General features: G+C 35.7%; 1 protein-coding gene across 2 annotated transcripts in view; it reads left to right on the top strand.

Annotated features, from left to right (window-relative positions):
* The first annotated feature begins 9,750 nt into the window (after nucleotides 1-9,750).
* Nucleotides 9,751-26,961, top strand: part of LOC149801980 (synaptotagmin-4-like) — a 34,559-nt gene continuing 17,348 nt past the window's right edge. The window contains exons 1-2 of one of the 2 annotated variants that reach the window (XM_089956376.1): nucleotides 9,751-10,026; nucleotides 14,893-15,692. In XM_089956376.1, coding sequence (XP_089812502.1) covers nucleotides 9,978-10,026; nucleotides 14,893-15,692 — 849 coding nt within the window. In that variant the 5' untranslated portion in view covers nucleotides 9,751-9,977. Of the gene's footprint in view, nucleotides 10,027-11,772; nucleotides 11,906-14,892; nucleotides 15,693-26,961 lie in introns of those variants that run through there. The other variant, XM_089956377.1, reaches the window with a different exon arrangement.

Genomic DNA, 26,961 nt, shown 5'->3' on the forward strand with positions numbered 1-26,961 from the left:
TTGCCTAGTCTAGTAGTTTTTTGAAGAGCAATAAAGATATGTCTAGGTGCAGAAACACCTTGCCGCGATGCCATATGCCAGGTAAAATTACCGTTGATGTTGATAGGGGGAGTATTATCGGTGGTTATTGTCAGCCAGGATATTACCGATTTACCACCTTGATCCATAAAAGAAAGCAATTTTTTTTCTTCGATGAGTGATGGTGTCATCGATGGCATCCATAGAATAAATTTAGATAATATCACTTTGCCGTTAGCAGCATTATCAGCATTAACATCAGCAACATTCTCTCTCCAGATGGCATCGTTGCTACCCTTCCTGTAGAAAACAAACGTGTGTTTAGCCCCAAAAATAACCTTTCTAAAATCTCGGCAGAATCCAAATATATGAGATAATGGAATTACACAAGAAAATCTTTTATGCTCGCCTTTCAACATGTTTTTGCGTGTAGCAAATCCTAGATTATAATGAGGATTGACATTTTGTAGTGTTGAAAACGCAGCCCCTGGCTGAGCTATCGTTCCAACATCCTGAGCAGCCCCAGCATTTTGAGCTAATTGTACTTTAAGAAATTGCTCATGATCGGCGTAATCAGAATTATCCTTGGCAAACATCATACTAGGCCCGGCTGATCTAGTGAAATCATCTGAGTATCTCGCTAGGCCTATACTCGTCGTAGCAACATCGACATTATCGTTAACTGATTCAATTTCTTTTCCATGAACCATGTACGCGGCGCTTTTAAATAATGCCATAATACCATTGTTGACAAATCCGACCTTGAAATTGACGTCGTATAATAGATTATTACCGTGAGCATCAACATCGGTTCTTACAATTTCACCAACAACCTCGATAAACGCCTCGCACGGCAGAAAGGATCTACTGGTGTCATTAACTTGAATTTCAACTCGATTGTCACTATTTGGTGTTACTGCGTCGTACGAATGATACTGATAATCGCGCACTGATTCGTCTTTACTTATTGGTTCATCCATGTCAAAAGCGGCATTAGATACTCGCGAGAACATTTTTTATTATAAAAGATTATCTTCTAAAACGAAGACCGCTACCTGAAATCATGCTGGTATTTATTATTTCATCCTGTTGATTTATCAACGACGCTAGTTTTTGATTTGCCGTGTCATTTATTACCTTACTGACGTCACCGGGCCTCGTAGTGGTACTTGGTAATTTTACGGCAGATTTTTTTCGGACACTAAATTTAATATTCTATCTTTAACGGCGCTAAATGCCTTACTGGCGGCGCTACCAATAGCAGCGGCGGCTTTATCACGAACAAAATCCATTGCTTTCATTGACAATTGCTTAGCAATAGGTCCGGCTTTAGGAGCTATTCGCGTAATAAAACCTTTAACGGTATCACCTAATCCATTCCCGTACGTGAATTTATACATAGGCAACCGCGAGTTTACCACGCGGGCCTGCGCAGGTCTACGATAATTTTTGTGTATGATCATTTTATTTAATTATTTATCTTTAACTAATCGCTGTAATCGTCAACAAGTTCATCAATGAGATCGCGATATACAGCGACGTCAATAATGTTACCCTGAAACAATCTTCGGCAGATATCAGTTGCCTCGTTGATTATTTCCGGTGAGATATTTCCAGCTCGTTTTCCTCCAATAAGAACCTCTAACCGAGATACATCGTTGACAACGTTGTTGGGGCAGAGAGAATTATAACCGCTACCGGTAGCACCATTATCTGAAGGTTTTGGTGAAGGTAAGCTCGTTTGTTTAGGTGGTCTATATCTTTGTTGTTTTGCATATACTTTATTCATGAATTCTTTAAAACCCGGGTCATTTAAATCAACTTCTTTTGATTTAGAAACAAAATATTTTGCCGGAGCCCACATGATTTCTTTTATATCGTTAAGATACTCTTTTTTTTACATAAAAACCTTTAATTTTATAATTATGTGCAGCAATTGTAATTGCTTTTTCTTCGTTTTTAAAATCATTGATAGCATTTGGTTTAAACATCTTAGAATAATGTTCTAATTCTGATTCAACAGGGTCTGGTTTCACTGGTCCTAGATCTAATTTTGTATGTTCAATAGGATCCGGTTCTCTTGGGGGTTTGTCTTCATCTCCTATTTGCTCATCATCTGCTTTTTCAGTTTCTTCTAATAATCTTTTTTGGTCTGTTCTTGGTTTACCCATCTTTTTGTCTTCTTTTTCTTTTGCTTTTCTTTCTTTTTCTTCTTCCCTTTCCATCTTTTTTCTTTCTTTTGCTTTTGCTTTTGTTTCCTTTACTTCTTCTGGTTTTTGTCTTTCAAAATCTGCTCCTAATAATACCCCTTCATTAAATGTGAGATAAATAGCATCACTTTTATTTAAGCGTTGAATATTTTGTTTTGCTTTAAACATTAAATCAGTCCATGCATCACGAGTTCTAATTTTTGGTAGATGTTCAGGTTTTAAAAAATTATGTCTTTCTTTAAAACTCGAATAAGCAAAAGCACCAAAGTCTCTTATATCTTGAGCATTTTCAAGTGGACGTTTTTTTATTACTTGTGCGCCATCATCGGTAAATTTTTCTATGGGTATTCCAGGTTGATCCTCGGGTTCTATTTCATCGTCATCAGGTACTTCTTCAAATTCAGTTTCAGCTACGAGTTTAGGTTTATATTTGATTTTAGATTTGGATTTAGGTTTAAATTTAGGTCTAGATACAGGTGCAGGCTGAGGTGCGGGCGCAGGTTGAGGTCGAGTTTGTTCTTCAATTTTTTTTTAACACTGGAAGAATACCCCGCTTTCTTTCTTCGGGGTCTTTAATATCTCCAAGAAGGATTTTTTCAGTGGTTGTAGTTACTGGTTTAAATTACAATTCAGTTGATTCACTGATTGTCTTACTGGTAGATATTTCTTTATTGCTTCTTGTCGTTCTCGCGGTAATCTAGCTGTATATGATTCTCCAACATCCATGAATATTGATATATCATTTGATTTTAATTTATAATTAAATAAATTTTTTTTTTACAATGATAGAATATTTTTAAAAAAAAGATGACTACGATAGCAGCGGGGGGTGGGGGGGGGGGGTGGGGTGGGCCTGACCTAAATATAGTCATATCATAGTAGGATCAAAAAATTAATATCTCGTGGAAGCGTTTATTTATGAAATCAGCCCCTTCTTCGAACAAAGTTTTCGTAGAAGCCTTTATTTTGGAAAATGGCCTTGGTCTGTTCGCGCTCCTCTGATTAAGATTAATTTATAAATTAATTTTTTTACGATAGCAGCGGGGGGGGGGGGGGCCTGACCTAAATATAGTCATATCATAGTAGGATCAAAAATTTAATATCTCGTGGAAGCGTTTATTTATGAAATCAGCCCCTTCTTCGAACAAAGTTTTCGTAGAAGCCTTTATTTTGGAAAATGGCCTTGGTCTGTTCGCCCCCCCCCCCCCCCCCCCCGCTGCTTCCTCTAATGCCAAGATCGACAAAGAAATAGACAACAGACTGGCCAAGGCTAACAGAGCCTTCGGCAAACTCTATAAACGAGTGATACATAAAGCCAGTCTCAAGAGAGATACAAAGATCAGCGTCTACAGAGCTGTCGTACTAACCACCGTCCTATATGGCGCCGAATCTTGGGTTACATACAGCCGCCACCTCTGCCTCCTTGAACGCTTCCATCAGCGTTGCCTCCACACCATACTCAACATCCACTGGAGTGACTTCATCACCAACACTGAAGTCCTCAAGCAAGCATGAAAAACCAGCGTTGAGGCCATGCTCACGAAGATACAGCTACGCTGGGCAAGGCACGTGTCCAGGATGGATGATCATCGCCTGCCTACGACTGCATTGTATGGTGAGCTGTCCACTGGTCACCGTGATAGAGGGGCACCTCAAAAGAGATATAAAGACTCCTTGAAAAAGACCCTCACCACCAATGGGCATCACAAGCTGCTAATCGTGAAAGCTGGCAACGTACAGTTCACCGGCCATTGCCACTTTTGAACAAAATAAATGGACAAGTTTGGAGAAAAAAACCATGGCGAAGAAAAACCGGGAGCCATCAACAGCACCCACCACAAGCCAGACATTTCCCTGCAGCCTCTGTGGACGGATGTGCTTATCAGTTATTGGGCTCTTAAGCCACCAGCGCGCTCGCAATAGACGTAGACATCCCCCTTCCTACATCTTCGCAAGCGAAGTCAAGCCAACAATGTCTAGACACGATGCTACGATTCTGCTTCAAACTTCAGAACATGTATTATGGTTCCTGCGGTTAAACGTATTAGAATACAACCTGTCTCCACTTATACGTGATTAATTTTCCATGTGTAAACCTATTAATTTTTTGAAATTGGAATTTAATATTTAGATTCGAAGCAATTATGGCATAAAATGCGATGCTTTCGCGGTTTTGTACTTTCATGTCGTATATGTTTATTTTGACTGACCCCAGGTTTGCTGGATACATGCCATTGCAATGTGAAAAATATGAGTCGTGGTTGGTGCAGAAATATTTGTTTTTAAAGTAATACATTTTCACTGTTTAGCTTCAAATTACATGGTTAATTGTAATGCTTTTCCCTTTCATTTTCATGTAGTATACACGTTTCCGTAGATTACGGGGTTTCTATTGGCGTCAAAGGACACTCTAGCACTTTTCTCGCTAAAAAGAGAACGTAGCGATTACAGCCTGCAGCCATTTAACTATATTGGTATAAATGCAGCGTAAACTAACTTCGGTACCGCAGCAGAGTAGTCATTGATGCTGTTCTTCCAGTAGCCATATTCATATACCGAGCATTTGATGTCGGTAAATCACTATGAGCGTCTATTATTATTTCACGAATTTAATATGTCACAAAACATTCTTAGGTGGACAATTTTAAAACTAAATAATGATTTATCTCTAGCTCTGACAAAAATTCGCAGTTTCGTCACAAATATCACAATAAATGATATACAACAATGCAAATTTACAGCAAATTTACACAAAAGCTACAAATAATGAGGAAATTTACAATACGTTTAACATTATTGGGTATTTAAGTCAGTCTGAAAATATTTATGTTGTTTTAATATTCATTAATGCATAATTTGAAGTTATTTGGGTTGACTTCTTTCTGAAAGATATTTTTTCTATTGCCGCAAAGGAATTTCACGATGAGGACCCTGAAAAAAAGGCATAATTAAATATTTGACAAGTGTTTATTCGCAATGTAATGTTACCATTGGTGGACTAAGTAACACTGTAACTTATAACGAGATAAAACGGTGGCAAGTGGAAAAATCAGTGGAAATCACTAACCTATGGAAGATATTATATGACCCCCTTTTGAAGTCTAGTCATACAAAACAATATATTGAGAAAGATTTCTTTAAACTCATGAATATTTCCACATTTGGTAAGACAATAGACAATTTACGAAATTGAATTCGAGTCGACCCTGTTCGTTGTAGTGAACAAGATAAGCTTCGATGGCTAATCGATGACCCGGCGTTTAAATTCCCAAATATTTTTATGCACATCACAGCCAATGACGTGTATCCCGAAATATCTTTGATGCACATCACGGCCAATGAAATGTATGTGAACATGGCTGAACAAAGATTAGTAAAAAAATTTTACACAAGCTAGGATCCAGGTGATCATTCATTGTTTAGTAACGTCAATAAAAAATTTGCTGGTACATTCAAAGATGAATGCTCGAGTAAACCAGTCGAAAAATATGTTGGACTGCGTCCCAAACTGTACTCGACTGTAGTGGAAACTTCAGTTCCATCGGTGGATGTAAATACCCTGTCAAGAACATTGAAAAGGAAAAGGTGTTCTACGGGTTATTGTATAAAAGATATTTCAGGCATGAAATGTTTGTAGAGTTTTTCCGTTAGCGAGGAGAATTCCCACATGCGCAAATATGATACAGACTCGGAAACACATTTATGCATACCGATGCACTAATGTAAGTTTGTCCCCTTTTCATACCAAGCGGTGGATATTACTCGATGGCATTACCACTTACGTGTTTGGCCATCATGCTATTGTGAATTAACTTACGACTGATGCACACTGTGAATTGCAAAACGATTTATTAACGTGTTAAAACATGTGTTGGCAGTTCCGTATACGTTGAAACGATTTGCAACTCCAATCTCACAAATGTCCTGCTAGGTGTACAAGGTACATCCAGTGATGTTGCCAAACTATAACGTGTTACTTGTCTTCGAGTATCAATCCGTTGAGAAACAGTAAATAAATCAATCGACAATACTGGGTCAGTAGCAGACGTTGTCCACCTAAATATCCTGATACAGATACCGAACAAAATTGTTTCCGAGTGGTTCTAACGGTTGTTACATCATTTTCTGAGTAACCGTGACAGTCTTTTCTCGAATATATTAGATGCTTTTGAACCAATAATACGTGTGATTTTGTTATTTAGACTAATGGACGTCGTGCTACCCATTCGTGCGATCACTCTGCACTCTGAGATCTCATTGCTAATCTCCGCGCGTACGAATGTCAGAATAACCGTCTTGCAAGTGTGCGATTAAACCGTTTCAAAGTAGCTTGATGACGGCCTCCAACGCGAATGCGCACACGCTGTTTAACCAACAGCGCAGCAACAGATTAGAGAAATTCCCTTTACCAGGATCGGCTTGTAATAATCATGGCCATGTTAGTGGTGAATGTGTATAAATGAGTTCACGTGCATCAGCGACACTTGCATAATCTTTTGATGTCAACAGATCAGCGTCTTTGTGTCTGCTTGCAACATCAATAATTGCGAACGCGTATTTTGTATGTGTGCAGTTGTGTCCTAAGATCACGTATACAATCATGTGGAAGAAATAAGAGATCAGATCGAAGAACCTCATTTGGTATTTGGACATCAAACCACCCACGTGTTTTTTTTTTTTTTATTGGCGCTTGTAGGCAAATTTGCCACAACGCTTGTTTGGCCAACCATGCTCGAGCAGCACAATGGGTAACCTTTGTCGCGCTTGCTAACTTTTCTACAGCAGCTTCACCTTTCCAGTATCCACGCGGACTGAAGTATATTATTATAATGTCCGGCTTTTGTTTATATCAATCTAATTCACTTTTAATTTCTACTCAAAACAATCTTGAGTTGTATACATCTTTGATTGATCCACCTAGCTAAACTTTTTCCAGTCTAGGATTATTCGCTTTCGAGTAATGAATGAGATCAACGTCGGCACGTTGACGTACACGGATATATTTTGATGTATTATAAACAAGGTCATGCAGCATCAACACGCTTTACGGATGCATTACCAGACTTTTGCTGGTTTTTAAGAAACAAGTGTTATATCAAACCGTGTCCCGGGCCCACAATAATTGTATCCAGGAATAAGTTTTTCGCCAGGATATTTGAACCTTTGGTGTTCCTGGTAATTTTTTTAATGCAGCAGCAACATTACCGCTGGTGATTTATTTTTAAACCCTCTGCGTTTATGTTTTTTTCTTTTTCTCATAGATAAGTACGGTCTAATGAATATAGACGTGTTTGCTCCACTTCGAATGTTCCCTCCATCGTGGCTCTACCATTACGGGTCCAAGCTCGAGTTGGATTTTTACCACATCAACTATTATAGGCACACCAATCGGAATTATTGTTGGGGATATATCGATAGGAACCGGTGTCTCTGGTGGCGCTAACAAAGTAAGTTCGATACGATTACATTCATGAATACGTTCTATTCAGAACTGCTTACTGCGGCGCAAAGTAGCCTCAATACGATTAACAAACAGCATTCGGCGGCTATTGATGATAAAATAATTAACATGGATATGTGTGTGTGTGTGTGTGTGTGTGTGTGATTTGGATTTTTAACGTAGCTTTAACAATTGTTCAGTCAAATCGCTACGAATTCTGCAGTGTGACAGTTTATAGTTATGTATAGCACTGGGGCATCATGCCGCAGACATGTAGTATGATGTCCCACAAAGCCACATGATCCTGATACCAGGCCGACCAGTCCTAACACTAACATCTTAATGCTGAGCGCCAAGCGAGGCAGCTGTTAGTGCCATTTTTGTAAGTCTTTGGTATGAATCGGCCGGGGACTGAACCCACGACCTCCCGCATCCTAGGCGGACGCTGTAACCACTATATATATATATATATATATATATATATATATATATATATATATATATATATATATATATATATATATATATATATATATATATATATATATATATATATATATATATATATATATATCGTAGTGTTTTTGCGGTTTACTGAGGTCACTGCGTCTATGTATTACACTAGCCACTTGTTTGACCACTTATTTGGTCACTTCACTTTCATGAGCATCTCTTTATGGGTTGGTATATTTTCTGGACCCGACTTCCTTGTATATCCTCAAAATACAAGTAAATACATATTGATTGTTTTATCTGGCGACCTAAAAGCTGATGTTAATATAATATTTTACCTGGATAAATCTGAGATTAATATAAATATTTTACCTTGATATTTAAAAGCTGAGATTAATATAATATTTTACCTATAGACATAAAAGCTGAGGTTAATATAATATTTTACCTGGAGACCTAAAAGCTGAGGTTAATATAAATATTTTACCTGGAGACCTAAAAGCTGAGGTTAATATAATATTTTACCTGGAGACCTAAAAGCTGAGGTTAATATAATATTTTACCTGGATAAATCTGAGGTTAATATAAATATTTTACCTTGATATTTAAAAGCTGAGATTAATATAATATTTTACCTGGAGACCTAAAAGCTGAGGTTAATATAATATTTTACCTGGAGACCTAAAAGCTGAGGTTAATATAATATTTTACCTGGAGACCTAAAAGCTGAGGTTAATATAATATTTTACCTGGATAAATCTGAGGTTAATATAAATATTTTACCTTGATATTTAAAAGCTGAGATTAATATAATATTTTACCTGGAGACCTAAAAGCTGAGGTTAATATAATATTTTACCTGGAGACCTAAAAGCTGAGGTTAATATAATATTTTACCTGGAGACCTAAAAGCTGAGGTTAATATAATATTTTACCTGGAGACCTAAAAGCTGAGGTTAATATAATATTTTACCTGGATAAATCTGAGGTTAATATAAATATTTTACCTTGATATTTAAAAGCTGAGGTTAATATAATATTTTACCTGGAGACCTAAAAGCTGAGGTTAATATAATATTTTACCTGGAGACCTAAAAGCTGAGGTTAATATAATATTTTACCTGGATAAATCTGAGGTTAATATAAATATTTTACCTTGATATTTAAAAGCTGAGGTTAATATAATATTTTACCTGGAGACCTAAAAGCTGAGGTTAATATAATATTTTACCTGGAGACCTAAAAGCTGATGTTAATATAATATTTTACCTGGATAAATCTGAGGTTAATATAAATATTTTACCTTGATATTTAAAAGCTGAGGTTAATATAATATTTTACCTGGAGACCTAAAAGCTGAGGTTAATTTAATATTTTCAATTTTCAGAAACTTTTATATGTGATTTTAAATTTAGTGCACGACTCCTGAACGTCATGGTCATAAAAAGGTGAAAAGGGCGTTTCTAATTCCGTTATCGACCTGTTGTAGAACTATATGCAGTTCCTGGTCTTTCATCGAAGCTCATTCAAGCCGTAGGATCATATTTCAATCGATTACATTTCCAGCATCACTACTCTCATCGACCAAATTCAAGGCACTCCGATTAAAATCGATCGCTTGATTCCACTGCGCATTGTCGCAGATTACGCTACAGCATCAACGGTCCGTACATGCTTGTATTGCCATTAAAGGAAAGGACGGCCATATGGCGACCGAAAATTGTTGATTCTCGCGTTACTGTGTGACTTTTTGACGTGTTGATAACAAGGATAATGCATATATGTCATGCTTGATTTTATACATAGTGTAAAAGATCTGGAAATATATTCAGAAACGAAATAATTCCTCAACAGAAATGGTCGAGACAACCAAATTACATCCTGCTCATGAAAATGTTCACATATGTAAGTATACAGGGATGAAAAGTGGTGTGTATGTGTATGTGTGTATTTGATATGTTTGGGTCCTTCGAGCATACTAAGAATATAGTCCTCTATATTTCTTCTGAGAAATGTATGTTGTACAGAGAATGCCTGTGTGTTCGTTTATCATCCAGAATAGTGTATTTTGGTATTACTCGGTATTATAATGTATCTCGAATGGTGCTATTCTTTCATATTCTGATTGTGTTCTTGAGAAACAAAACACATACACGCGCGCGCGCGTGCGCACCTACACATACACGCACGCATGCACACTAAAAACATCAACAAAAAATGTATTTCCACTATTCTCTATGACTAGGGTTCGGAAATCTTTATTCAACTCCATTAGACGGCGTAAAGTTTTGTAACGTTATTTATATCAGGTGCAGAATTAAGGTATTAACAGAATCAGGTACAGAATTAAGACATTTCCAGAATCAGGCACTGAATTAAGGCATTACCAGAATCAGGCACAGAATTCAGGCATTACCAGAATGTTATACTCTAAATATTCATTGAGTATGGAATTATGTGAATTAATACGAATAAGATAATCGAATTAGATGTGTGATGTTTCTTTTTGCATATGAACAAATCTTTGGGTTTGTTTTAGACTTTTGACCACAAATAAAATGTGTGTATATTAGTTTCAAAGCTTAAATAATACTCTCAGGTTGCTTTATGTCCAAAGAATTGTATTTATTTCCGAGATATTTCCGTACTTACGAATACTTTCCAACACAATTTTTAGTGTGTCTCTTATATTGATGAAAACTTTTTTAAAATAACGGCAGAAACACAGATGTAAAGGGAGTGGAAGGCTGCTTTCATATATGTATTTATTCTCAACAGAAAGTGAGATATAAAGAAAGACATACTGCGAGATAAAATTGTCGTTATCATTTCTCATAATAGCCATGTATTTAAATACAACTTTGTTGCTAATAGAAGTATTAGAATTGAAGGAAATCTGAGGTATGCATTCATGGTTTATCTACAACTGTTTGTTTTTCGGACAATGTAATAACACTAACAGCTTTTCGTGCCTCATTTATTTTGACCACATTAATTTAGCTGTATTTTGATTTGTTTCTCAGATTCAGAAGCTTTCGTATACATCTTTAATCAGCAGTCTATGCACAAAAGTGGGAGAACTTGCGTAATATAAAATAGAAGTATGGTGTACTATTTTATATTTTCTTTCCCGTGTCAAACCGATCACTTCCATTTAGTCATTTTGGGATTGCGCACTAAATGCAAGATATTTACTTACCTCCAAAACCGAAGAGCTTTACAATGTGTAAGACTTCGTTTCTCCGAAGCTGAAGGTTTGAGAACGGAAGTTCTCCAATGAGCATGGGCAATTTTATGTTTTACAAAAACACAGGTTAACACACACACACACACACACACTTTCATGATGAATTTTACTTAGTTCAAACTACTGTCAGCGCATATATCTTTTTGATTTAATCTGCCAAGTCATCACAACAAAACGAAAGGAAAGGGTCCAAGTGTGTGGAACCATTTTGTTCTACTCGTAACACACATACGGTAATATCCAGACTGTTTAATAAATCAACCTGATAGTAGTTGTTACTGTTGTGCGTTTAATGCCAGTACGTGCGAAACCATATAGCGGCCAGTATATCCCGCTGAGTAAGAACCCGAGAAAGCTCCTGGAAGAACCACCGACCCACGGGAAGCTACTGGCAAACCTTCTCACACACCTACGTTGGCCGAGCGCGAGACTAGAACCCACGCGGACAGAGGTGAGATGTCAGTGATCTGTAAAGATGAGCACGTTAGACCACTCGGTCACCTGGGCACCCCCTGAAATAGAGGCTCTTTCTTAGAGGTGATGTGCGGAGCGTTGTAGTCATACATCTTTCTTCCTCATTATTTATAGCGATGTCAGTAATGCATTATTTCATATTATAAGGGGAATCTTCTTATGCAGAAACACGTTTGTACTTCCCTGGTTGGAGATTAGTGTTGACTTACAATGTGCAAGAGCGGCTGCCATTTTCTTTTCTTTTTGCTTTGACTTTTGTTGTTGTTGTTGTTTTTAATATCATGGAGAGAATTTTGAAGAAAAATCTTTAATTTTCTACTCTCCTGTTCGTTAATGTAATATCTGGAACGCACCTATTACTGCCATATGCATACAAAATCTCTCATTGTTAGAACTTGAAGTAACTGGTGTTTACGGACTATTCTAAATTAGATCAAATATGTGAAAGTTCAAAATAAAACAGAATGGTAAAGAACGGTAATGTAAAGTTTACTCTGGTTAAGACTGCTTTTAGGACTGGTGATGAAATCAGTCTATTGGAAATGTAAAACTGTCCAAAAGGTGTCACATATCATTATTCATGCGAGGATTTGTACATATTAATTTTTATTATGGTACCACAAGAAGCCAGCTTCGTTGATGTTCTTTTTCTTTTTGTTTAATAGTGTGCTTTAACAGGGAGCACGTTAGAATTGTCATATCATATCCTTTAAGTACAGTGTATGTATGCATGTATGCATGTATGTATGTATGTATGTATGTATGTATGTATGCATGTATGTATGTATGCATGTATGTATGTATGTATGTATGTATGTATGTATGTATGCATGCATGTATGTATGTATGTATGTATGTATGTATGTATGTATGTATGTATGCATGTAAGTATGTATGTATGTATGTATGTATGTATGTATGTTGCATGTATGTATGTATGTATGTATGTATGTATGTATGTATGTATGTATGTGGTTTAATGACACATCAACACAATTAAAGATCCACAAGTACAGTGTATTTAATATATCTAGTGCGTACAATGCACGTGCATAAAAATGTCATTGGAGCCGTTTCTATTATTTTCTTTTACAGTATGCGTTTCAAATGTACATGCAAGTAGAAATGTATACAGCAATCCATAAAGCAATTTGCATTCCTGTACATGTCAGTTTATGTTTTCGGTTGCCACAGACTACGAAAATATTATCAGGAGTGTAAATTATATATTTTACGTATAAAACAATATAGGCCATTACAGCGCTGTAGTATACAATTGTGTCATCATCATCATCATCATCATCTATTTATTTATTTATCCTTGTGCATTTATGTCGTATCTGGTATATCATCATTAACTGGTCAAGAGAACAGGGTAATATATATGTGGCTTCTACAATAAAAAAAAGAGAATTATTTGATATTTTTTACGAATATTTCTGTATGTAGGTACGAGAACATCCAGTCATGATAAAACAGCATACTACTAAACAATTTGGCCTAAATCATTTTTTCATGTACACATCATTGCTCTTTTTGACATTTTCGTTCGTAAAATAAACGACTCGCTGAAAATTTTTATTGCATGTACGGAACATATCACCGTCACTACCACCCCACCCACTACAGCCCTGAGAAACTAACTTTATATAGCACGTGATACAATATGTAAATAAGGCAGCTGGTAAGTTTGTACGTTTATTGTGGGCAGAATTGTTGTATCAGTCGAAAGGACGTAGCCTTAATGTCTTGACTGTTTTAAAAATCGATTTACTTTGGTCAACAGAGATTTATTTTTCCTTATGTTGTCACCATGGTAACGTCCTTTGTGTGATGCATTGTTACTCTGCCATCAATAACTGGACCGGCATCCAGTGGAGAGAGAACTGTAGTATTGTCAATGATTGGAAGATTGTTGTTTTTGTATTACAATAAAAATACTTTTGTACTACAAGAAGGAATGTTTTTAAATGAGAATGTAGCCTTAAATGCTTGATAAATAGCTGGGTTTACTAATTGTTTTAGCACTTATCAGAAAAAAGTGAATGTGAGATGAGGCAATATATATTTTTTTTTTTTACACATTTCAAATCCATATCGGATTTGGTTTCTCAAGAATGATATTTCCTAAACTTACTCTTGGCAATGCATTTTCTACAATTTAAAGGTAGACGGCTGACAGTTTAACAGAAATTGTTGATTAAAGTACATAGGAAAAAGAAATTGTCATTAATACAGCACACACAAAAGATGAAGAAACAAAATAAATTTTAACAACTAATCCTCCATCCCAGCGGAGGATATTCCTCGATCCTCAAAGCGGAAAAAGCATATTTACATTCAAATGAGGCGATGATTTGATAAAAGATAACTTGTTTGTCGCCATCAAAATCGGCGACAGTAGTTTATGTACACACTTTATATATATATATATATATATATATATATATATATATATATATATATATATATATATATATATATATATATATATATATATATACAAGCCGTAACCCACACACCTTTATTTCGCCCACGTATCGAAGAAAATATAGTAATAGCTATAATTCATGGGAGACAAAAATACAAGTATTTGTTAAACTAGCTTGACCGACATTTTTGGGAATATGTATATTTTCTTCTTCTTCTGATATACATTTTTCATTGTTAACTTTGGTTCTTTTTCTGTGAGAGTATTAGTCCTTAATTTAAACTTTTAACACTCCAAGATGAGAGACTATTTCTTTATCAATGCTTGAATCACATATTACTGTCTATAAATATTTGGTTAATTAAACTGGAAGTTACTTTAGTTCACCTGTTTCTTTGGTGCAAGCATGTAAAAAAAATATCTTGCATTTGAGCTATCCCCGCCATGATTTAATTTATAGGAGGGTATACCAGACAGAAAAAGTGATGTGATGATTCTTTAGATCTTTCCGCGTTTTTTTTTTAAAAACACACGGGCGCGCGAGCGCACGCACTCGTGTATATTATCAAAGATTTGTCGTCAACGTTATGAATATTTGTTTTCCACATTATCCTTTCAGTATCAGCCGGGGCTATAGCAGGAATATGCGTCGGGGCCTTAGTCTTCTTCATAGCGCTATCCGTCACTGCTTACAAATGCTACAGACGACGGGTCATGCGCAATGCGCAAAACAGACTGTCGTCCGCTATCAAGAAAGGACTTAAAGAAAGTTCCTCTTCGAAGAAATCATCTGCAAGGGGACACGTTGTGATGAAAACGTCCAAAGGTACAAGCCCAATTTCTCCACCTGACCCCTCATCTGGTCCATTTGAGAAGATCCCTCCTGGAAGCTTCTCCATCCGAACGGAAATAGATCCGGCGAGGGATCATATGAAATCGGATGTTGTAGTGTCAGACGAAAAGGATGGGGATACTCCAGAAAAGGAAGAGAAGCTACGGGAAAGACCTATCGTAGAAAAGTCGCCATATCTCGGAAGTCTGGAATTCTCCGTTGAGTATGAAACTCAAAAGTCTGCCCTTCTGGTCACCATTATCCGCGTTCGAGACCTTCCACCACGTGATCCGAGTCAAGGAGGAAGTGACCCATATGTTAAACTGCAGTTGTTGCCAGAGAAGAAACACAAGTGTAAAACCAGGGTGCTGAGAAAAACGTTGAATCCAATCTACGACGAAACATTCACGTTCTATGGAATAAATTACAACCAACTGCCTGGAATCACCCTTCATTTTGTGGTGCTGATGTTTGACAGATTCTCACGAGACGAAATCATGGGGGAGGTCCTGTATCCTCTCGGTGGGGAGGAAATCGGCAATAAGGAACTCTCTGTGTGCAGGGAAATTACCCCAAGGCATCTCAAGGTAAGCACGGTGTATTATTTAGATGGTGAGTTTCGTTCGTTAAAGTCAACATCAAGACAGTTCTTGTAGGGCGTTTCTCATACTTGTAAGAATCAACCATCCCTGGCAAAAAACATATGCCTTTGAAATTGTGTGTGTGTGTGTGTGTGTGTGTGTGTGTTGGGTGCAATATAAAAATTCGTCAATTATTTTCGTAACATGATTGCAAATACAGTAATTCCAAAGGTAATCCAGAAAAACCCCCACTGTAAGTCCAACTTGATAGAAATTAAGCACGACTCCATTTCCAAATTCAAGATCGCGCTTTCAAGGTCAAGAGGGCAAGAGCGTATCATATTCGCTGCACTATGATATTTGCTATTTACATATGACTGTTGACAATAATAAATCAAAACAAATACAAAAAAGTTTCAATTTTAATTTCAGTAATAAATTCATAGATTAGTAAATACGTAAAGACTGCGCTGTTTATTTTTTTATTTTTTGAAATAGACTATTTAAAATTTAAGTACTAAGAGACTAGTTCGCGGCATGTTAAACGCGACCTTTACTTTGGAAATGGAGTCACGCTTATTTTTTGTCGTGCAAAGCTGGATTTACAACGACTTTTTTTCGGAAAATGAAGTCACACTTAATTTGTATCATGCCCGATTTACAATGAATTTTTTTTCTTGTGGAACTACCGTCTTTACAGTCATGTACCACGACAGACAGATGATTAGCGTTCATTCTATTCGTCGGCAAGGTATGATTTGCAAAAATATTTTGAATTGCATTGAAAACATGACGAATTTTTACATTGCACTCCTAGTCACCTACAGATGATGTTGCCATTCTTGTCTATGATAGATAGATAGATAGATAGACAGATAGATAGATAGATGGACATACATACATATATAAATAGATAGATGGATAGCGAAAGAGTTGTATGGATACGTGTGTGTGTGTGTGTGTGTGTGTGTGTAGAGGAATGCACTATAGGTGATATGTTAATTCGTGCAAATCTAGCCGCAAGCAATTTTAAGCCACACTATCACCACTTTCTCTTCGGATATTTGTTTCGATACGATCAGTATAGTTTTAGGATATATTCTTGATATTTGCCGAAGTTAGCTTGGCATGGGTTGGCAAAAATCGATGGAATAGGGTTTGTTTTTTACTCGTGTTTATGGCTGTATGCGCACTCAGTGGATCTTGTGGGCTGGTTAATGAATGCAGGCACTGAAGAGATCCTATGGTGAAATAATTTGCTTAACATTGGTTTTGCACTGTAAGCACAAAGTGGAGAAAGACTTATTAATATTGAAGATCTCTTTGATTAAATTTATTTGAATTGTGGAAGGCAATTTGTCCTGGGGCGGTATCGATAATTTACTGAATTGGAGAGCATATTTGATTAAAAAATTCCATCCTTGTCGATAAAATGGCACAAATATCTTACTCAATCACAACAACAAGTAATTCTCTTTCACATTAATTTAACCTTGAATTATAAGTATCTCCCGTGTGTTCACGTGGAACATTAAATGAATGAAAATTTTACAGAGTTTAAGAACTCGTATATCGTCTCAATCTAAAAGAGTGGTGACCATGAAAAGTCTCGTCGATGAAAGAAAATCTATATTCAGTTTTTGAATTATTTTATTTATTTCATTTGTAAACAAATGTTATTAGTTTACTTACTGAATATGGCATTAGACTTACTATATCGCTTTTTTATGATTTTAAAATGTTTTCATTGGAACGCCTACTTTTTGACAAGCCTTTTAATTTATGTTGCTTTTTGCATTTCCCCAGATAGGTCCATTACAAACGATAATTTGTACGCCTTGGATATATCGTTTATCTTTTCAACTGTTTTGATTCCATTGTTACACGTATCTTTAAATATGTTTTTTTTTTAATTATTTCTTTTACCAAACAATTTTCCAATTAACTTTTACTCGTTCTGAGTATTAGAATCACAATGCAAATTTTCAAGTTTATTCACTAAATACTAAATATATCCTATCGTCAAAAAATCAACGTGTTTACTTCAACGTTGTATGTGTCGTGTTCGTAAGATATAATCAATTACAAACTCGTTTAATGCAACGTTGTATGTATATTGTACGTAAGATCTAATCATTGAAATCTTGCATTCCTCTTTTCACAATTCAACAGGCAATTTTTTAATCGTCAGTCTTAAAGTGACACCCATTTTTGTGTTTGTTTGAAAAATTCCCTTAGTTTATTTTCTTTTTTTCTTTCTTTTTTTGTTGTTTTAAAATTCTAAAACGAACACACGTTGCTCTAGGGTGCTACAATTTTTTCTATGATATCAACGTTTTTATTTCATATTTGAATTTCCTATCACATTCTTGATAACCAAAAATAGGTCATATCTACTGTTTTCAGGACAGTCGGATGTATATTTTGTCTTTAAGATAGTCGAATGTATTTGTTGTCTTCAGGATAAGTCGGATGTATTTATTGTCTTTAGGACAGTCGGATGTATTTGTTGTCTTTAAGGTAGTCGGATGTATTTTTTGTCTTCAGGATAAGTCAGATGTATTTGTTGTCTTAAAGACAGTCAGATGTATTTTTTGTCATCGAGATAGTCATATGTATTTTTCGCCTTCGGGAAAGTCGGATGTATTTACGTGAGTTATCATTCCCTTCAAATTCTCATATAAATCGTTAATATAAAAAAAAACAACAACAGACAAAGCTAATCTGCATCCGGTCACAGTTTTTATCCGTGTAGTTAGGTTTCAATACAGTGTTAAAGATACAGTGCCAGATTTCCCATTATGCACACCTAGCACGTGCTTAAAGAACAAGCAGAACAGGGAAACCAGAAAAAAATTAAAATTAATTTTTGACGATAAAATAGAACGAATTATGTATGATCATTTCGATCTGCATGTACGAATATTTTGATTTGGAATGATGACAACGCTGGTATTTTCCATCTTTTTAGCTTTAAATGTTTTTTATTCTAGTTTCACATTTTGTAGGAAGAGTGACCATAACATTTTCAGTTCTTAGGGCTTTCGGTTTTGTTAGGTTGATATTTTTTCACTCATACAAATGGTTTTTCTTTTTATCCCAGTATCTCTCAAATTCTATCGAATTATTTTAATTTTTTATAACTTTAATACTGTTCGATTCGTGTCCTTCTCCATGATTTTATCGAATACCGCGTTATTTGTTTTGAAATTGTCTCTTTTCACATCCTTGTTTTGTCTCAGATTAGTATGCAGTTATATATTTTCCCATTCAAGGTTTTGAAGAAACAATATTTATCTATTCATAGTTTAGCTACGCACCTAAACTTATGTAATATTTTTTGTCGTATGTAATAAATCATGTAATTTATTTTATAATGCAATACACACTAAAACGTTTTAACATTTGATGAGTTATTTCCCCTTTCTTTCTTTGGCTATTTGCTTCAGCAGATCTCACGTCTCTTAGTGACCATGTGTCATCATTTTAGGAGTTAGCCTATAGGCGTTTTAGTATCCATGCAGCTCTTCTGGTATCTCCATATCTACAACTTGACCTTGAAGTATCCATGCGACTATTTCGTAGTTTCCAAATCTACGTCTAGGCCTTGAAGTATACATGTGGCTCTTTCGGTATCTCTAAATCTACAACTTGACCTTGAAGTATCCATGCGACTCTTTCGTAGTTTCCTAATCTACGTCTAGGCCTTGAAGTATACATGTGGCTCTTTCGGTATCTCTAAATCTACAACTTGAACTTGAAGTATCCATGCGACTCTTTCGTAGTTTCCTAATTTACGTCTAGGCCTTGAAGTATCCATGCGGCTCTTTCGGTATCTCTAAATCTACAACTTGACCTTGAAGTATCCATGCGACTCTTTCGTAGTTTCCAAATCTACGTCTAGGCCTTGAAGTATCCATGCGGTTATTTCGGTATCTCTAAATCTACATCTAGACCTTGAAGTTTCCAAACGACTCTTTTGGTGTCTCTAAATCTACATCGTCGTCTTGAAGTATCCACCCGAGTCTTTCTTTGTCTCTAACTTTACATCTTGGTCTAGAAATAACCACCCAACTCGTTCAGTATCTTTAAATCTACATCTTGACCTTGAAGTATTCATGCGCCTATTTGGTATCTCTAAATCTACATCTATGCCTTCAAGTATACACGCGACTCTTTCGGTATCTATAAATCCATATACAGGCCTTCAATTATCCACGCGAATCTTTCAGTATATCTAAATCCATTTACGTGCCTTCAGGTACCCATTCAACTCTTTAGGTGTCAATAAATCTATATCTAGGCCTTCTAGTATCCATACAACTCTTTCGTTTTCTCTAAATCTAAATCTAAGCCTTCGTGTATCCACGCGACTCTCTCGGTATCTCTAAATCCATATAAAGGCCTTCAGCTATACACGCAACTCTAAATCTACAAGGCCTTGAGGTATCTACGCACCTCTTAATCTACATCAATAGCATATCCGTTTTTCAGTTAGGAGGCCATATTTTGAGTTTGGGTTTCAACTATTTTTTTCCATCCTCGCCTATCCAGCAAAACCCTCTATAAGGTAAATACTGTGAAATCGATTGTTAGTTATTGTTATGAGGTAGCTTCTTACCTCTTTTATTTGACCGAATAAATTTCAATATATGCTACATCTTGTCTTTTCATAATAACCAGTGTGTTTTAAAAATGTATATTGTTTTAAATTCACAATAGGGCCGGTTACGAATTAGGCGGATGTGAAGCTACGCGTAATGACCTCGTGCCCAAAAATAGACCCACGTGGGTTGTTTTTTAAACCATATGGACAAATTTTGTAACATGGTTGCTAAGCGTCAATAAGCAGAGTTAATTGAGGACGATCGGAGCGAAATTACCTTACATCCTAATAGTAAGTGTTGTTTTGCACATTGATATGAGCAGCAACATGCTTAAGCGTACTCATCACAATGTGTACACTCGAGTTTCGTTGTTTGTCCGTAATCAATATGGCAGTGCTCGTCAGTCTTGTGGGTAAATTCAATGTATAGTAACAAGGCGAATGTGTAGCCAGTTCCATTAGTGTTCTTTCAAATATACTCATGCAAAGGAGCGACGAGCATTGAGAGTTTGGTGGGTCACTTGGCTTATGTGGTTTTAATAGTCCAGTTCTCTCATATTGTTACTATTCCATTTTTTAAAATTCACGTTCTGTTGGAAAATTTATATATTCTATTTGTGTCCTTTAAATTTTTATCTGGTTTGCTGAATGCAATCTTTATGTAGCGTCAAGTATGACATTAATTTGAAAATGCATCCTCCCGTGATTGTTTTTAACATAGAAAGGGAAATGCGCACTGAGTACACGCAATTTGTTTGGCACGTGGCAGCATGGAGAGACACCGTTGTTATGTGTAATGTCACCTTTAGCGCTAATAACGCCAGAGGATTTAAAACACGAAACTTCTGAAATGAAGCCCATTTATCTACAATCAAAATATAGGTCTCAGCTTGTCGGAAAAGCAGAATCCATATTTGTTTTTTATTTCGTTAGCGAGTTTAATTTCCATTTTATTTAGCTGGGACATTTGAATTACCAGAAATCATTTACTGCCCTGTTATGCAATTAAAACCGCCACAAGGGTAAAGCGAATTTGACTTTTTTAAAGCGCATGTATGTGAATACAATCTCACCAACTTAGTCACACTTGTATTTGGATCACTTTAAGCATTTATGTATTTGTTTTAAATCTCAGCTGGTTGAAACAATTGCTCGACGTATTAGAAAAATCATATCCTTTCGGACAAGAAAACCAAATGAGATAAGTAGCAGCTTCATTAGCGCCTTTTTGGTGTAATATACCGTTTGTACAAAACATTACAGCAAAACCAGAAAAAGAAAACTTGCATTGAATCAGTCTCAAGATGATGGATTCCAGTTCGAATCAAGAGTTTGCCCCTGAAATTACCGAAAGTAATGTTGCCTGTAAACGATTAGCGCGCCAAAGAAACTGAAGTAATAGCTGTTTATTTCCTCTGCTTTTCTTGTCTGACGGCTTTGATTTCTTCAATCACTTCGATTATGTTTCGAGTGGCTATACACCCACTACCGCAAAGTATGAACTATTCCGCATGCTATTGATGTAGAATGGTAAGATTAGATCAGCCACCTACTTACAAAAATTTCCAACTGTCTGTTTGATAATGACTGCTACCATTACTATGAGGTACATCGCATCAGTCATCACAAATAGATTTCTTTAAATTTATTTTACAAAATTCCTTGTCAGCATCAAACAGCTGAGCGAGTTAAATCAAGCTGACGAAGTCCTTCTCGAATAGCTAACATTCTTTGCATTTCTGCGACTTGAATAAATCTATGGAGCACCGATCCCAAGCACGCGATAATGATCATACAAAGAATATGTTTGGTCATTTGATTCGTTTGTGTAAATGAATAGACACTTATCAAAGTTGTTATTTTTGCTCTATATCATCTTATTTTTGTTATTACCGGTGTATAATTCTTATAGGAAGAAAATAAGAATTATATGGTATTATACAGTTAGAAATTGTTACCTAAAATGAAAGCGATTTCTGTACACGGTTGTGAAGAATGTAATCTCAGAATATTTTATCTTCGAGATCATCGATTCTGTTAACATCGTGACATGTGATGTCACGTGAGCTGCATGATGCTGTCATTGGATTGTTAAGTCGCTTCAAGCAGATGCCATTATCCTTGAGAATGATCGTATTCAAACATTCTAATGTCACCAACAACGGCATCTTGCAATTAATCTTATCAGCACTTGTTTTAGCTTTTCATCGTGTTAATATCTATTATAATCGGAAGGTGACTTGCAAATTTGAACCGATTAGAGTTTCACGACCAAAATGACAGTTTCAACTTTGACTTATTTTAAAAGATAACTCTCCCTTGTATCTCTTACATCTGTCAGTATGTTCGTGTGGCACTGCCATTATGTATATCTCGTTGTGGATATGCTTTCCAACTTTCACGCACGAGTACTGTTTTGAATCTGAATTGCGTAATAGATTACTTCATCGTTTTAATTTATCACACCAGCTCACACAGTCTATATACATTCAACCGAGTTAACCTTGTGGTTTTGTAATTTTGCTCCTTTGAACTGTATTACTTTCATCTCTACTTTCATAACAGTGTATTTGAGATCAAGTGTACTGTGCAAATATACTTCATGGTTTTGTGCCAAAGCTTGTTTGCCAAATATTCTTACATACATACATACATACATACATACATACATACATACATACATACATACATACATACATACATACATACATACATATATACATACATACATACATACATACATACATACATACATACATACATACATACATGCACCTATCCATCCACCGATCCATACCTGTTACAATTATTTACGCCTGTCTGTTTGGTAACAGAGATGTTTTTCCTACAAAATACAAGGAAATTCAAAACGAATGCGTGATGCTGAGAGTCATCAGCAGCTGTATCAGTCAAGACAAATCTGTACCATACACTTCCTGTCGGGGAAATTGATTCAGCTTATTTTTATTTTAAATGCATGGAAACACGAACAGTTGGCGGGTTAATAGTGAATGGATTAAATTATGATGATATTGCTTTCTTCGCGTTCCTGACAAACTTACTAAATCTTGGAATAAAATCATCCAAACGCTAAGCAGTCGCTTTAGAGAAACTCGTATGACATGAAAACCAATGGACAATATTTAGGCTAGTTTTCAGTTTCTCGATGTTTACAGAAATGCATTAAAGCTAACATTGTTTCCAGTCACCGGCCCATCTTCGTCCTTGCGATTATAAAACGTTTATCTTTTAAATATTGTCACATTTGCTTGGCTAAGTATGGAAATTCACTAAAATTTCTCTGAAAATGGAAAGTCACTTTTATTTGGCTGAGAATGAAAACTCACTTTTATTTGGCCGAGAATGAAAACTCGATTAGTTTTGGCTGAGATGGAAACTCACTTTTATTTGGCTGAGAACGAAAACTTACTTTTATTTGACTGAGAATAGAAATACATTTTTGTTTGGCTGAGAATGGAAACTCATTTTTATTTGGCTGAGAACGAAAACTTACTTTTATTTGGCTGAGAATGGAAGCACACTTTATTTGGCTGAGAATGGAAGTACGCTTTTATTTGGCTGAGAATGGAAAATTATTTTTATTAGGCTGAAAATGGAAACTCTGTCTCAGACTCACAGTTCCTTGATTTCCAGCCACGATTCATATAGTCTTAAAATTAAAGAAAGTGGTATTCGCGATAATTTGAAGTTTACATGAAATTACCCAAGGTGACATAGAAACTTAGATCGGTATCTACACTATCAGATGAGCAAGCAGACGTCGTGACGTAGATAATAACTCGCGGAGTACAGATTGTGACGTAGATAATAACTCACGGAGTACAGATTGTGACGTAGATAATAACTCACGGAGTACAGACTGTGACGTTGATAATAACTCACGGAGTACAGATTGTGACGTAGATAATAACTCACGGAGTACATATTTTTTAATTTGCTTACTGAGTGATAGAATACAGAGCCTTTTCTTTTTCGACGTCATTCCTGAAATTAACCAATCAGTAATTGTGGTTTTCACATTAGAGTATGTGATTTACTCTGTATTTAGCCATTTAGCAATAGTTATAGGTTACTGCATTTGTATGGGAAAATATGAACGAGTTTTGGGATAGAATACTGCACGACCTGGGAGTGTAGTATATCCTTCCGACAAAACGAGTTCATATTTTCCCATACAAATGCAGTAACCTTTTTATTATGTGCTCATTTTTAAAAAATTCTACCTAAGGTTTAATTATATAAACAAAATACACTACAAGAAACAACGTAAATGAATGAATGCCGTATTCCAAACTAAATACACAAGCGCAGATTTGTCATTACACAATAACATCATTATTAATGTGCACATAACTCCGCCAGATAAATTTGAATTTAGTCGCGCGCTCGACATAACTTTCGAAAGAAAATGGCGTGTCTAGTTAAAATTGAAATTTGCAGTCATATTGTGAATGCATGCGCATTGCAACAACTTTTCCATTTGATCTGGAATGAATATATTTTGGTATTTTGTTTCGATTCGACGAAAGTTTGTGATTTTGGACTGGATTCATCTGTGCAAATTATACATGAAATACACCGGATTGAAGCGGCGCGGGAGAAGCGTGTTTACATCTGCAAATGTGTTTCTGTTTCTGTCACTGAATGTTTGAAATCATAATGTGGGGAAAATATGAAGTCTTTCAATTGCAATTATCAAAAAGACGCTATGGAAATTAATGCTTATTTAATTTTGAGTGCAGTAAGGAGGATGCAATTGCACTTATCATAGAAATGACAGCACAATTTCGAAATGTTTAATCCAGATTGAAAACCTATGACATGGATCATGTAATTCGGATTTGCAGAATTAAGAAAATACATTTTGAGGAAATTCAGGATGTAAAACTTAAGTATATTTTATTTTACCATTCTTATCACCAGCTAAAGAAGAGAGTATATGATTTGTCACTTGTATGTTATTTGTAAGGACCTTATCTTGCGTATCTTATATAATGTAGCTAGCCTAAATCCGTAACAATGTATCAACGCGGATTGTGCCAAATCAGCTGGTATGTGGCAGTCCACGAAACATCTGTTTTAGTTCATTCAGAAACAAATTTAAACAAACACAACGTAAAGAGCCTCTTACGCGAGTGTACATGATTTGTATACAAATCAAAAGTGCTGGTGTCTGCGTCCATTGTTTGTTTACAATAGAAAGTAGTTCCTTTATGCACGAGAATGCTATATTTGTATTGTCGCGCGAGTTCAGTATCGGGTAATACTGAACGATTCTGACAATGTAAAGTTAACGGGGAAAAAAATGAGCATATAATAATTGTTATGTTTGGAGATTAAAAAAGGCATCAAAATAAAAGAAGAATTTAATTCCCTGGCTATAGTGGCTTTATTTAATGGGGAAGTTCACGTTGCATTATATTTATCACATACGGTGTGTATGATACATGTTTTATATAATACCCACACCATAATATAAAGTATTTTATATTTCTATCAAATAAATCGCTTGAAAACATTATATTACCACTGTTACTTGTTACTACTAAAAGTCATACGAGACGTCAAAAAGTTAGGTTGCTTAGAATGACTGTTTGTAATGCGCAAACGAAGAAAAAGGCACAGCTGAATTAAAATCTAGCCTAAATCGAGGTTTAATGTGGTTAACTGCATGCATTTATGAAGTACTTTACCAACAATATTAATTAGAGTTTATGTTATATAAACTGCAATAAACATAAACCACCTCGTGACGCACCGAAGCATTCAGATAACCCTTCATGATTTCGTAGCATCCATACATCTTATTTCTAAACTACTGCGTGCCGAGAATATATAAGCTAGATTTTGAACTAAAATATTTCCCTAAACATAAGATACTTCAACCATATTTTGCATTTTCTGTATTCATGAAGTTAACATCTGTCAAATAATAAAGGATGACAATTTTTAATGACTTTTCTTCTAATACAAGTTAGCTATTACTACGGTTAATTTTTAACACGGGACGTTGGGAGATATCTAAAACCTTTTCAATAACGGGAAATAGGTCTCTAACCGGTAAATAGATATTTCGGATTCGGTTCGCTATTCAATATTACATGTAAATAAATATTAAGAAAAACTTACATTTTGTCCCTTTGCCTTTTCATATGTCTTTGCACAGACTCGAGTTCAATAAATCAGAAATTATTGACGTGTAAAGGATATTTCAACGATAATCTTGGACCTTTTCACTTACGTTTGTAAAGTTTAGCGTGTTCATTCATCTCAGGCAGAGTAACTCAACCATGCCAAAATGAAATGAGCGTGACACAGCTCTCACGCTTCAACAATTTTTGTGTTGTGAGCCATCTGTATGTTACACGTCAGATATTTTATACACTGTTTCACCCATTCTCATCACAATTGCAGCGTGGAAAGTCAACATCCATGATCCTATCATGTATCAACTGCGTCACTGTGATCTGATTTTCATGCACAATTTAAATTTGTGTTTTTAGCTATCCATGCCTTAAACCACAACTATACTGAACCTAGTATGATAGATCAAACCACCAAATCTGTGTTGATACTGATGGACAACGTGTGGGTATGATGCCGCCTGTTTATTAACCTGTTTATTAAAACGATCAATTTAGATGCATG

This window comes from Sinohyriopsis cumingii, chromosome 4 (genome assembly GCF_028554795.1).
Source record: "Sinohyriopsis cumingii isolate HCF-2022 chromosome 4, ASM2855479v2, whole genome shotgun sequence".
NCBI lineage: Eukaryota > Metazoa > Mollusca > Bivalvia > Unionida > Unionidae > Sinohyriopsis > Sinohyriopsis cumingii.